At 37.4% G+C, this 12256-nt stretch overlaps 1 protein-coding gene across 1 annotated transcript in view; it reads left to right on the top strand.

Moving 5' to 3' along the window:
* Nucleotides 1-7049, top strand: part of LOC150080733 (peptidyl-prolyl cis-trans isomerase D-like) — a 154840-nt gene extending 147791 nt beyond the window's left edge. The window contains exon 11 of the mRNA XM_090381783.1: nucleotides 6751-7049. Within this exon, the coding sequence (XP_090237909.1) occupies nucleotides 6751-6839 (89 nt within the window). The 3' untranslated portion in view covers nucleotides 6840-7049. The remainder of the gene's footprint in view (nucleotides 1-6750) is intronic.
* Nucleotides 7050-12256: the final 5207 nt, after the last annotated feature.

Raw genomic sequence — 12256 nt, 5'->3', positions numbered from 1 at the left:
TCGTGGTGTATTCAATAGTAAGAAAAAGTGGGTGGGACATGCTGTATAAAGTAATGAAATTTTTGGATATGGCGTGCATGTGGTAAGAATATACCCAGATCCTTGACATAACGTGGCCTCGACAGTGCTCCCCACATACACACTACTTGGACTCCCTCCAGTCACTTTCTGGCAGAGTAGAGGTAGCAAGATTATACACTAGCTGATCCGGAAGCCTCCTAGAGAGTCATCAATAGGTTCGGTCTGGTGTACTAACTAGCAGCCGGCCTGCGAACACCGTTTTAGAGCTGTACCCTCGAAATGTAAGGAATATTGGAGTCTCGCCATGACGTTCATCATAACCTCAAAAGTCATCAATCATACTGCATGATGGAAGAGATAGGGAAGGGTTGACCGGAACTTAGCTCTAGAGACTAAACATGGGTTCCACCACTTCAAGCCTCCAATAAGCAGAGTGGTGGTATTTCACCGGTTGATGAGAGTCATCTACCACCTAGTACTCACTGGTAACATAGAGGGGCGGTGTTCCTCCATGTGGTGTGGGGGCCACACCTCGACCCCTGCTTATGTTGGTTCACACCTGGGTGGTCACCCGCCATGTACTTGTGCATGGAGGTTATACCCAGGATTACTAACAGTCCCACCATCGTGAAGGTGCAAGCAGAGGATTTGGAATATTGGATCTCGCCACGACGTTCGTCATAACCTCAAAAGTCATCGATCATACTGCATGATGGAAGAGATAGGGAAGGGTTGGGGGTGACTCGGATGGCAGGGAAGCAGGTGAGCGCATACTGGGGCATCCACTTTTGCGGTGAAATGCTCACTACTGCAGCTGTAGGTGAGTCAGCTGAGTTTCCTTCTGGGGGCTTATGCATTTCCTAATTTGTCATTATAGCATGTTGCTCTCCTATAAAAGGAACACATGACGGCTCCATATGGCCATATGGATGGACATTTGATGTAGCGATACAGTTCACAGTCACATTCGAGCTTGAGGCATAGTTCTGGTGCTTAGCTGGGAGCTGTTCAACTGCAACATCAAGCTGCCACTAATTTTTCAAAGCTGCAGCGATGTCATCGGTTGTGGTCTGCGGGAACAGTCTTTAGACGTATAAGCTGCTTTTAGAATTTCCTGTAGCGCTTATTGCTTGGAGCCAAGGGATGCTGGATGTTCCTATAGAATAGGAGTAGCTTGGTCTTGATCTGGAAGAGGAGATATGTTTTGCTGATTATTTGCCATAGAATTCATTCGAGTTGTTGCGTGCATTGCCATGATCTGGGCCCAGGTTTATAGGTTGTAACTGTAAGGGTGTTCTGTCAATTAGAGTAGTAAGGATGTTGTCACAATTCTTAGACTGGGAACCTGTTGGTTGGGCAGGTGGTATCCTCAGTTTGGGATCATATGTGGTTGAGTTGTGGCCAAGCTGCAATTGTATGGCATCCTTCTGAGCTGTATGGATATGCTTCGTGCTAGGTGTTTTCTTCAGCTTCGATTGACTAGGCTGGGTTTCGGTGCGGTCTTCTTTTCCATGCAATAAGGTATAAGAATCTCGGGTATAAGAATAAGGTATAAGAATCTTGCTCACTTGAGGCGGGTTGGAGGCCGTTATCAGACCACACAATTCCTTCAATTTCATTTCAATAATTTGCATTATAGATGCTTGAAAGATGACGAGTATCGCCTGTAGTTGGGCTGGTCTCTGGGAGTCCTGGATTTCCGGTAGCTGAGATTGTCTCTTGCTTCTGGCAGGGTACATGTCTTGGGCTGTATTGGTTTGGATCCCGGCACATCTCTGACTGGGAATTGGGTGTGTAGATGTTTGTGCTGCTGCATCCTTCATATCTCGTGATCCTGTCATCAACGCTATTTTGCCATTAGAGCTATCCATTTGAAATGGCTGATATGCATCACCCTTTGTACCGGTTTTATCTTGCATATCTAGCAGATGATTATATGGAGGTTTACTCGGCATAGCTGGGGCACTTGTGATGTGGGTGGGAGCTGGATCAGGTGATGCATTTACTAGCACATGTACTGCATTCCCACAATGACTGCAGGCATATACAGCCCAGAAAGCACTAGTCAGCTTTGTGACTTTTACTTGGCTACATTTTTCACAAAGGGCCTGTTTGCAGGGGCCATTGCATAGTACTGTGTGTGTACAACTTTCCAGAAGCAACTCTGGCAGGTTTGTCTAGCCTGAGTGGGTGGCATCCTGGTATTTTCTTAAAATTATTTTCACGTTGAAACAAACATTTGTAGATATTCAGGGACAGAGGTAGCAATGGAATAAAAGCTTATCTTAGTTGGAGACACTCAGTATGGGTTTAAACAAGGATCGTCACCTCGTTTCAATTGACACCCAGGGTGACGATAGCTTAACTCTGGAAATACCGGAGGCATTGAACACCTACTCGTACTCACCACACTAGTCCTATGAGTGCTAGAGGTTTAGTGGGTGCGACTGACCTTGGTTGCTGGTTGTCTACTTTGTATTTGAATATTAAATTTAAAATGTAAATACATAATTACCTGTTGTTTATGGAGCAAAGAAAAGGCCTTCTTCCTATACAGCTTGTGAGGGGGAGTATAACAATATTACACATTCGATATTACTAATATTTCTTCTGAAAGAATTACTAATAGATCACAGAGCACCATATCATGTGACCAGCACGTTTGGTCGACTTAGCTATGCTTGCATCCTTTGGTATCCTTTGCCAAAGAATTCTCATAATCTGCCTTTGCTTGCCTAATGTCCTTTGTGACTTGATTACAAACTAACTTATATCTACCATAGGCATCTGTCTCCTGATAATTTATATGCATCCCATGCATTTTTCTTCTCTGCTAGAGTCTCATTAGTTCATCTGACATCCATTTAGGCCTAAACTCTGAACAGTATTTCTTAGTTGGTATGAAAAGCCTAGTAGCTTCAAAGATTAATTCCTTGAATGCTTCCCATTTAGAATTTGCTGTTGGTAACTTCATCAGTTGGTCCCAGTGTATAGAATTTTAAAATTTTCTGCGACTAGTGTAGTCACCCTTACAAAAGCAAAACCACTTCCCTTTATCCCTGATGGTAGTTACATCTTTAAATAAATCCCACATCAGTAACACTGTGATCACTGCCACCTAGTGGTTCCTTTATCTGCAGATTCCTAATGCGTGTTAGAATCACTGCTGATAATCAGATCAAGAGTATTTCTCCCTCTGATTGCCTCTCGAACATGCTGCTGCTGTAGAAAACAATCATCCAATAAATCCACAAAAGTCTTGCTAGTTTTTGAGTGACCAACCCACAAGTTCCAATCAATATCCGGAAAGTTAAAAATCCCCCATTATAAGACAATCTGATTTACTGGCCCACTCTATTTCTCTGTACAGTTGTTCGTTGTACTCAACACATTCATTAGCCTATAACACACTCCTACTCTCGTTTTCCTTTCCCAGTGCTTATGTCACACCACACTGACTCAACATTGCACTGTCCATCTGTGTCAACTGGCTGCACTTCCTTAGATGTTATGTGTTTCTCAACTAACAGAATAACCCCTCCTCCCTTTCTATCCTGTCTACCCTTTCTGTACACATTGTATTCCCAAATTACAATTCTGCATTCCTTATATCTGTGTGACACCATGTCTCTGATATATTCCTACCTTTCTTGTCTTGGCCAGCACCTGAAATTTATCAAATTTATTTACTCTACTCCTAGCATTGGTGTACATGCGAGTATACATGCACCTATTCTTACTCTGTTATCCTAACACAGTCCATGTATTTACTTGTTTTATGATGACTCCCAGCAGTCCCTGAAATCCCCAGCACCTTGCTTTCCAGGCTGCTGCTCATTCCAGTAGAAGCAGTGCAAGAATCACTTTCACCTCTGCTTGCTGATAGCAGTTTTCCAACCCACCTAACACTGCCTCGATAGCATTGCCAAATATTCTTAGAGTTATGGAAAATATTCTTAGTAAGAATATTATCATAAAGAAAATCCATTTGCTAAATTATTTAATCATGGTCTAAATCAAACAAATTTTCACTAAGCAACAACACTTAGTACAAGCTACAGTTCTCAAGTCAGACCTTGAAAAATAATAAATATTGCTTGATGAAAACTTGTTTTTTCCAGTATATTATAGAAATATTTAAAATTTATTTTACTATAGACTGAGATGACAGAAGCAATAGCCAGCTGCTAGAAGCATCATGATGTAACTATCATTCTATAAATGTGTGTATTAATTGTGAAAATGCAAAAAAAAAAATAGATATAAAAGAGTGGCCTGGAGTTACAATGGCTAACAAAACATTAAAAATGTATGTTTCAAACCAAATAAAAGTTTAAAAGTTTATTTGGTTTTAAACACATTATACAGTAATTTAAATACTTAATGACAAAATTACTTGTTATATTTGTGCTCTGTAAATTAACTTTGGGTGATAAATCATATACTGAACATATATATTTTAAGAAACCTCTCAAATTAAGTAAAAATTAAATAAGAGTATATGTTAAGAAAGATTCATTAGAAATCCATGAAAAATCAATTATCTTATTTCAGAAATGAAGTAATTACCTCAGAAATGAGGTAATAAATATATAAGAGAACGTTCTCCACAAATTCCAGTTTTGGAAACACTACGAAAACCTTCCTAAATAGAGTTGTTACTTATTCTCAGTGGAGTGCCATCACCCAGATTGCACCAGTTTGTACAGTTTTGTCGTCCTCATCAGTGGATGGGTAAGCATCCTCATTGCAGGAGCTGAGATAACCCAGTTATGATTCGATTACACAATATAAGAGATACCAAATCTAGAATACAATATGTATTCTAGACTGAAATTTACAATTGAACAAAAACAAAGAAATAACACCATACACTGTGTTCACCTTATGCTTACATGTAGTAATTCTCAAATTGAATCTGTGGTGTACCATAAACCTGCTAACACATAAATAGATACTACTGGTGATGCCTATTTATATATTTTAGTCAAATTAATGCCTGGTCTATTAAACTGTTAAGTGCTTTCAAATTTACCATGCATGTGTCCCAGCAGTGTAGGCTGCAATTAAACCTTTTTCATTTTATTTTTTAAAATGTGATTACCACATTGGTTTATATATAAAGTACTTCCAACTCTGCTTAGTCTATTGCATTAATTAGGATGAAGTGGAAGAAAGAAACTGTTAAACTAAAATCCATTCACCCTAAATGTATCTTTATGGGGGGGAAGTGATGTTTCTTTAATTTTGAGAACTATAATGTGGAGCTTTCAAGTGGTTGTCTTCATATGGCTATGAGTTAAAACTTCAAATAGAAAAGAAGAATTTACTGACTCAGGAGTGTAGAAATGGCCTTGAATATCCCAGCACTCCTTAGTCAGTAAATTCTTTCTATCCAAAGTTTTAATCTGCAGTCAGCATGAAGACGATTCAAAAGATCCTCGTTTACAGTTCCTGACTGCATATGGCCTACTAAGGAAATTTCGGTTTTAAGAGTTTCCTTCTTTCTTTCTTTCATTTCATCTGGATTAATGCATTAAACCCAGCAGAGTTCGAGGCAAGTTTTTTCCTAATATTATAAACATTGGCTGTTTGTTATTATTAATTTTTTTGATATATATATATATAGATCAGCAACTCAAATGGTGAGAATGGCAGGACGACAACCATATGAGGAAAGATTCTGATTATGTGTACTCCAGAGCTTGGCAACCAGGCATCTCAGAGGTGACCTGAGTGAGGTTTATAAGGCTCTGAGAGGGATTAGTAAAATGAATGAAGGTAAAATTCTCACTGTTATAAAGAATTCCAGAACTAGGGGTCATAAATTCAAATTACAGAGGTTATATTAGATTGTAGGAAGTTTTCTTTTAGTCAGTGAGTCGTTGATTGCTGGAACAAGCTGCCCTTGCAGATAGTTGAGGCTGACAGTTCGAATAAATTCAAAGGTCAACTGGATAGTTACCTTTGTGAAGAGGGAAGCATATAATTTGTATTTTCTTATCTACTTGGTTCTAGCTGATTTTTTATTTTTATTTTTTTTTCCAGTGAAGCAAAAGCCTGTGGCTTCTTTGCATTATATGGCAAATACTATTACTATTAGTATAGTCACAAACTTGTGGCAGTTAGTCAAAAATTTATACAAGTTACATGTTAACTAAGAAATAAATATGACAGCAGTGGTGTTTCATGTTAATAATGCTTGAATACTTATGTGTAAACACTCCCCTCCCCCTTGGAAAAAAAAATAATGGTAATAATAAATATATAAGAGAACGTTCTCCACAAATTCCAGTTTTGGAAACACTACGAAAACCTTCCTAAATAGAGTTGTTACTTATTCTCAGTGGAGTGCCATCACCCAGATTGCACCAGTTTGTACAGTTTTGTCCTCCTCATCAGTGGATGGGTAAGCACCCTCATTGCAGGAGCTGAGATAACCCAGTTATGATTCGATTACACAATATAAGAGATACCAAATGGTGTATACTACTAGTAGGATTTATGTTACTATTATTTCAATGGAATGCTTGTAAGGCAATCCTAGGCCACAGTTTGGTAAATTTATACTGAATATTACAATACATGAATCCAAAAGCATCTTTGATTAATATTTAAAAAGCTTTCAAATGCAAAGTGGAATGTTGTATAATTTATCTTTCATGTACCTTCCTTGTTTTTTTTTTTGTTTTTTTTCCCCTTATTTTTTTTTTGTTTTTTTTTATCTAGCTGTCATGGCAGAGATTGCTGCAGTAAAAGGAGAAGTACAGGCATATAAGGCAAAAGAAAGAAAAGCATATGCAAAATTGTTTCAATAAAGCATTTCTACAGTTACCTAACTGGAAGACTTTAGCCATTCCTTTGTGTGGGTATGTGTGATGAGTCTAGATGATAGTGTTATTTCCCATGCACAGACATTTAAATGCCTCCCTCCTCTCTTGTTAGATTTATAAGGACTACATCACTAATTTGGCTAGTAAAGTTATATTGTAGCCCTTAATTTTTTTCCTGTCATCATTGTGACATCTGATATTCCATGTTTTTCGATAATTATTTTCAAATTTCTGAAACACTACACAATTTTCTTGTATAAAAAGAGATAATTAAAATCAGTTTTGCTACTGACTTTGGACATCCTTCATACTTAAATATCAACAAATTAGATTTCATTATCATACAATCGCCATCCCAAATTAGGCCTGATAATAATAATAAATAAATAAATAAATAAATATTGTGCATACTATACTTTGAATACTTCAGCATCCCAGAATTTTTTTCTGCTCAAACCAATTCCTTTATTTCACTGTTAGAGTAATCATGTAGCTGCTCAGTGCCATGCTGATTAAACTTATTTTGACAGTAGTACATTTTTGACTAAAGGATGCTAATATCTGCTCTACTGCTGAGTAAAGTTGATTATACAGTAAACCCCCGCTATTTGCGGGGGTTACGTTCCTGAGACATTTCGCGAATACCGAAAACGCGAATACTGAGTTATGGTTCCCATAGTGATAAAGGGGTTCTGTTCCAATGTATGAAATATATAAGAAAAACTAGTCTAAAATTTTGTCTATGTATGTATTATGTGCCTTCATAATATGACTATGTACATAGACAGTACATAGTGAAATGCAAGCATATGGCATCGAAATGAAAATAAGAAACAATTTAATATTAAATGTAATATTTATTAGAAATTTCAAACAAATCTTTCAAACCAGTGCCTTTGCTAGCAAAAAAACTTATCCCGCCAGTGCTATCACCAGTTTCACTAAAGTGTTGATAAAGGAGTTTTGCCTTTTCGCGAATGATGAGTGAACTTAACAGAATTTTATTTTGAGTTCGGTCTTCTATTCACAGATTTAAAGCTTTTTCCATTTTTCCTAATTTAACATCACGAGTTAGAGAGCAAACTTTTGAAGCGATTAGCGCATTTTCACGGACACTAGGGCGGATTTTTTCTTCAGATATTTTGATTGATCGTACCTTTTGACTCATTGATTTTATAATGTTTTGCCACTGAGGAGACACTTTCACCGTTAGAAATTTTATCTAATAACTCAATTTTATTCGCTAATGTCATTGCCTTCTTTGATATTTTTACATTTCCCTTGTTATTCGTAGCCATATTTTTGTATGGGTAAAAAAGAACTTGTCCACAATAAAGACACTTTCTTCCGTACACACTCGAAAAAGTCTGTTTTACACTGCAAAACGGTAGATTTATCACTTTTGTAAGCATATCAATTTATAAATTGATAAATTTATTCAATTTATAAGCATGTAAATTAAAAGCAAACGACCAAACCTTCGATGACAAGCGCATAACACATACTGAACAAGTATTAGCGAGAAACATCTACGATCGCGATTTTGTCACCCCTCTCCCCCCACCCACTGAAAGCTGTTTTGACCGGGAAAGATAATTTTAGCCACGCCCATGTTTTTTTTATGGCGGAAAATATTCACGGCGCTTTAAAATTCACATTTTTTAAAGTTTCATTTTATATTAAATCAGCGATCGCGAAACCGCGAATACAGATACCGCGAATAGCGGGGGTTTACTGTACTGTTTTAAGAGGAGGAAGAGTTCTATTGTCAAAAACAGGACTTCTTCAAATTTGAAGTGGAGGCTGCATTTCAAAATAGGAAGTAGACTATTTGTAGAAGAAGGAATTAATTATATTTTGCCTTTAGTTCCAGTTATAGTGAAGCAAAATCAAAAACTTAGTGAAGAAAACACCTAGACCTTCATAGTTTTTCAGAAAAGGTCCAAGACATTTTGAATAGACCATTATAAGTTTAAATATGCACATTGCAGAATGAATCAGAATTCTAAATGAAGTTGCATCTTTTTTTTTTTTCGTAACATACAATTTGTATGTACTTTAAATTCTTACTCTCTTTGAGTATGTCTGGCAAAAAAATAAAAATACAAAAATATATATAATATACAAGCAATCCCTGTATAACATGGTACTTCTACAACACAGTTTCGCTCTAACACTATTGATAAACTGCAGCAATCCACGCACGACACGATTTCACTCTAACACAGTTACAGAATTGCATTTTTTAAAATGCAGTTCTCTAACTGTGTTGAATTGCATAATTAGGTTTCAAGGTGTCAAAAGGTAGGGCCACCCTCTTGCTTGGAGCTAATGCAGCAGGAGATTACAGATTAAAACCACTGCTTGTGTACCATTCTGAAAATCCTCGTGCATTTAAGGGCATTAATAAAGCCACATCCTACCCATGGATTTCCGATCAAACCAGAGAGCATAGAAAACAATACCTCTCTTTGAGGATTTGTTTAAATGCTGCTTCATTCCTGAGGCTGAAAAATATTGTAAAGACAACGACGTTCCTTTCAAGATTTTGCTTCTATTAGATAATGCTCCTGGACATCTTATGCATCTATATGATTTCAATTCGAACATGAGAGTCATATTTCTACCGCCAAACACGACTTAACTCATCCAACCTATGGATCAGGGTGTTGTTTCGAGTTTAAAAGCATACTATTTATGCAAAAATATTTGCTCAGACATTGTCTGCAGTAGATGATGAAAAAAACCTTTGGAAATCTTACGATATTTACCATGCCATTTTAAACATAATAAGGCCTGGGCAGAAATTACTAAAAGTTGTTTAAATGGCGCAGAAAATATGCCCACAGTACGTAAAAGGCTTCGAAGGATTTGAAAAAGACAAATCATATGAAGAGGTTACAGATAAGATTGTAAAGGTTGCAGAGCTACTTCAGTTGTAGGTTGATGCCAAAGACGTGGAGGAGTTAATAGAGTAAGAAGAGAAGGAAGAAAATGCTGACGAAGCTCAAGATGAACCAAATGAGAAGCCGAGACACTTCATCACCAGAGAGATGGCAATGGCATTTTGTGAAATTGCATCGGCAATAGCAAGGTTAGAGAAGGCGGATCCTGACAGCGAACGATTCTTAAAAGTTAACAGAGGGGTGAATGATATGCTTGCTTCCTACAAAGAAACCTATGATGAAAAGAAAAAGCCACAGTCCAGTCATCCATTAATATGTTCTTTCGTAAGATTGAGTGGCCGACGCCTTCTACATCACCAGAGCCCTCAACCTCCACAGCGGCATACTTATCAGCTGAAGATGTCGATTCTGGCAATGATGCTCGAGAGGTAAAACTTACTGACGTTATGCTTGTCTCCTCTCTTTCCTTGTAATTTTATAATTTTTTTTTAAATTGCACGCTTTTGTAATTTTTCCTGTGCATGAGATAAAAAATTGAATAAATACAATAAATAGTTCTATTTACATGTTTGTCAAACATTTCTTTTTTGATTCAGTCAATTCAGTGGGCACAGCTGCGAGTGCTGCACAAGCCTGAGGGAAATTCCGACTTACGTAAAAGCTAACTTACCTAGTGTTCCGGGGAACACAACCATAAGTCGGGGAGTTTCTGTATAGCCTATATTTTTTTTCACATATATTTGTTTTATTTTATTTCACATATTATATAGGTATATTATATATATTATTTAGGTTTAATATATTATATTATATTTATTATATAAGTATTTCTGTGAAATAATAAAAATATGTACTTCTTTTAACAATAAAAATAATACCGTATAATTAAATATATTTTACTGCAGAGTGAATTTTTCTTAATAATTCTTCATTATATGCTATTTCTTCGTAAAATTCTTCACAAGAATTGGCAAAATTGCACTTAACTTGCACTATCTATGAGATAAAAGATTTAGCAAGGATGCAGAATAAAATAAAAAATGCAAAATCGTGATTCATGATATAAAAGTATGGAGGCTACACGTCCAATCCGGGACAGTTTGCGATGCGGGGCAAATGACTTAAATCTGGGACATCTGGTTACTTTATATATATATATAAAGAAAAAAGAGAGAAAGAAAAAAGGGTATGGGAGAGAAGAGGGCAATACATATACAGGGTGATTCACTACCAGTGCGACAAACTTGCAGGAGGTGTAGGGGGCACAAAGACGAATTGGAATCACATAGCATTGCAGGGTCCGAAATGCCTTCATCATGCGGTAGAGGAAGTTGAATGGGAGGTCGCGTGAACAGCGATCCCACTGAAAGTCAGCATTTGCAAACCGATTCCCGAGGCAGTAGGATGGACGAGTATTCAAATGTTGAACTGGCCTACATGCACCTCGCGTATGAAGCTGCGGACTGTAGCGGACGCGCGGCTCTGCGCTTGTACCAGGAATGTTTCCCGCACAGGCGTGCTCCTCATCATACGATTTTTGCACGTGTGCACAGAAGGTTACGTGAGACTGGTTGTTTCACGAGAGGTACCATGGATCGAGAGCGAACGACGAGGCCGCCAGACAATGAGGAGAATGTCCTACGTCTTGCAGAAGGCAATCCAAGTACGAGTACTCGAGCGATAGGCCAACGATTGGGTATTTCCCAATCCACTGTATGGAGGATACTGTCAACAAACCAAATGAGTTCATACCATCTGCAACACGTCCAATCATTGGAGCCTGCGGATTATCCACTCCGGAGGACTTTTGCTACTTGGTTTCTTCAACAGAAACGGTTCGCAAATGCTGACTTCCAGCGGGATCGCTGTTCACGCGACCTCCCGTTCAACGTCCTCTACCGCATGACGAAGGCATTTCGGACCCTGCAATGCTATGTGATTCCGATTCGTCTTTGTGCCCACTACTCCTCCTGAAAGTTTGTCACATTGGTAGTGAATCATCCTGTATATACATCTGAAATTAATCTGAGGGAACGTTAAAACTGTCGAGTTTTATTAAGTGTTCTATAAAGTTATAATCTTAGTAATTAATTGATAAAAAGATAACTGTATTTCATTTTCACTTGTATTAATCACAGAAAAATTTTTAAAAAATCACTTAAGAGGGTTGTTCAATAAAGAATGGTCATTTTTGTGTGGAGAAAACCCTGCTATTATGTTGGATGTAATTTTTCAACATATCCATTCTTTTTTGTATTCTCCGCTGTTGACTCACTAGTTGTTATGCAAAAAAAAAAATTATTGGGAAATCCCCATATTTTATTTTAGGTTCTGTGCTATTCAACTTGTGCTTGTTTGAGACTGTAAAAAATTGTGACTTCGAAAAGTGCAGTTCTGGCTTTTAAGGTTTTTGTAAGGTTATTTTAGTAATACTTGGTTTATAAAATTTTCCGGGTATGTATTACTAAACTTTGTTCTTAAGAACCGTATTGGAAT

Source organism: Mastigoproctus giganteus, chromosome 9, assembly GCF_048544385.1.
Source record: "Mastigoproctus giganteus isolate SK-2022 chromosome 9, ASM4854438v1, whole genome shotgun sequence".
Classification (NCBI taxonomy): domain Eukaryota; kingdom Metazoa; phylum Arthropoda; class Arachnida; order Uropygi; family Thelyphonidae; genus Mastigoproctus; species Mastigoproctus giganteus.
This window is presented reverse-complemented; position numbering and strand designations above follow the sequence as displayed.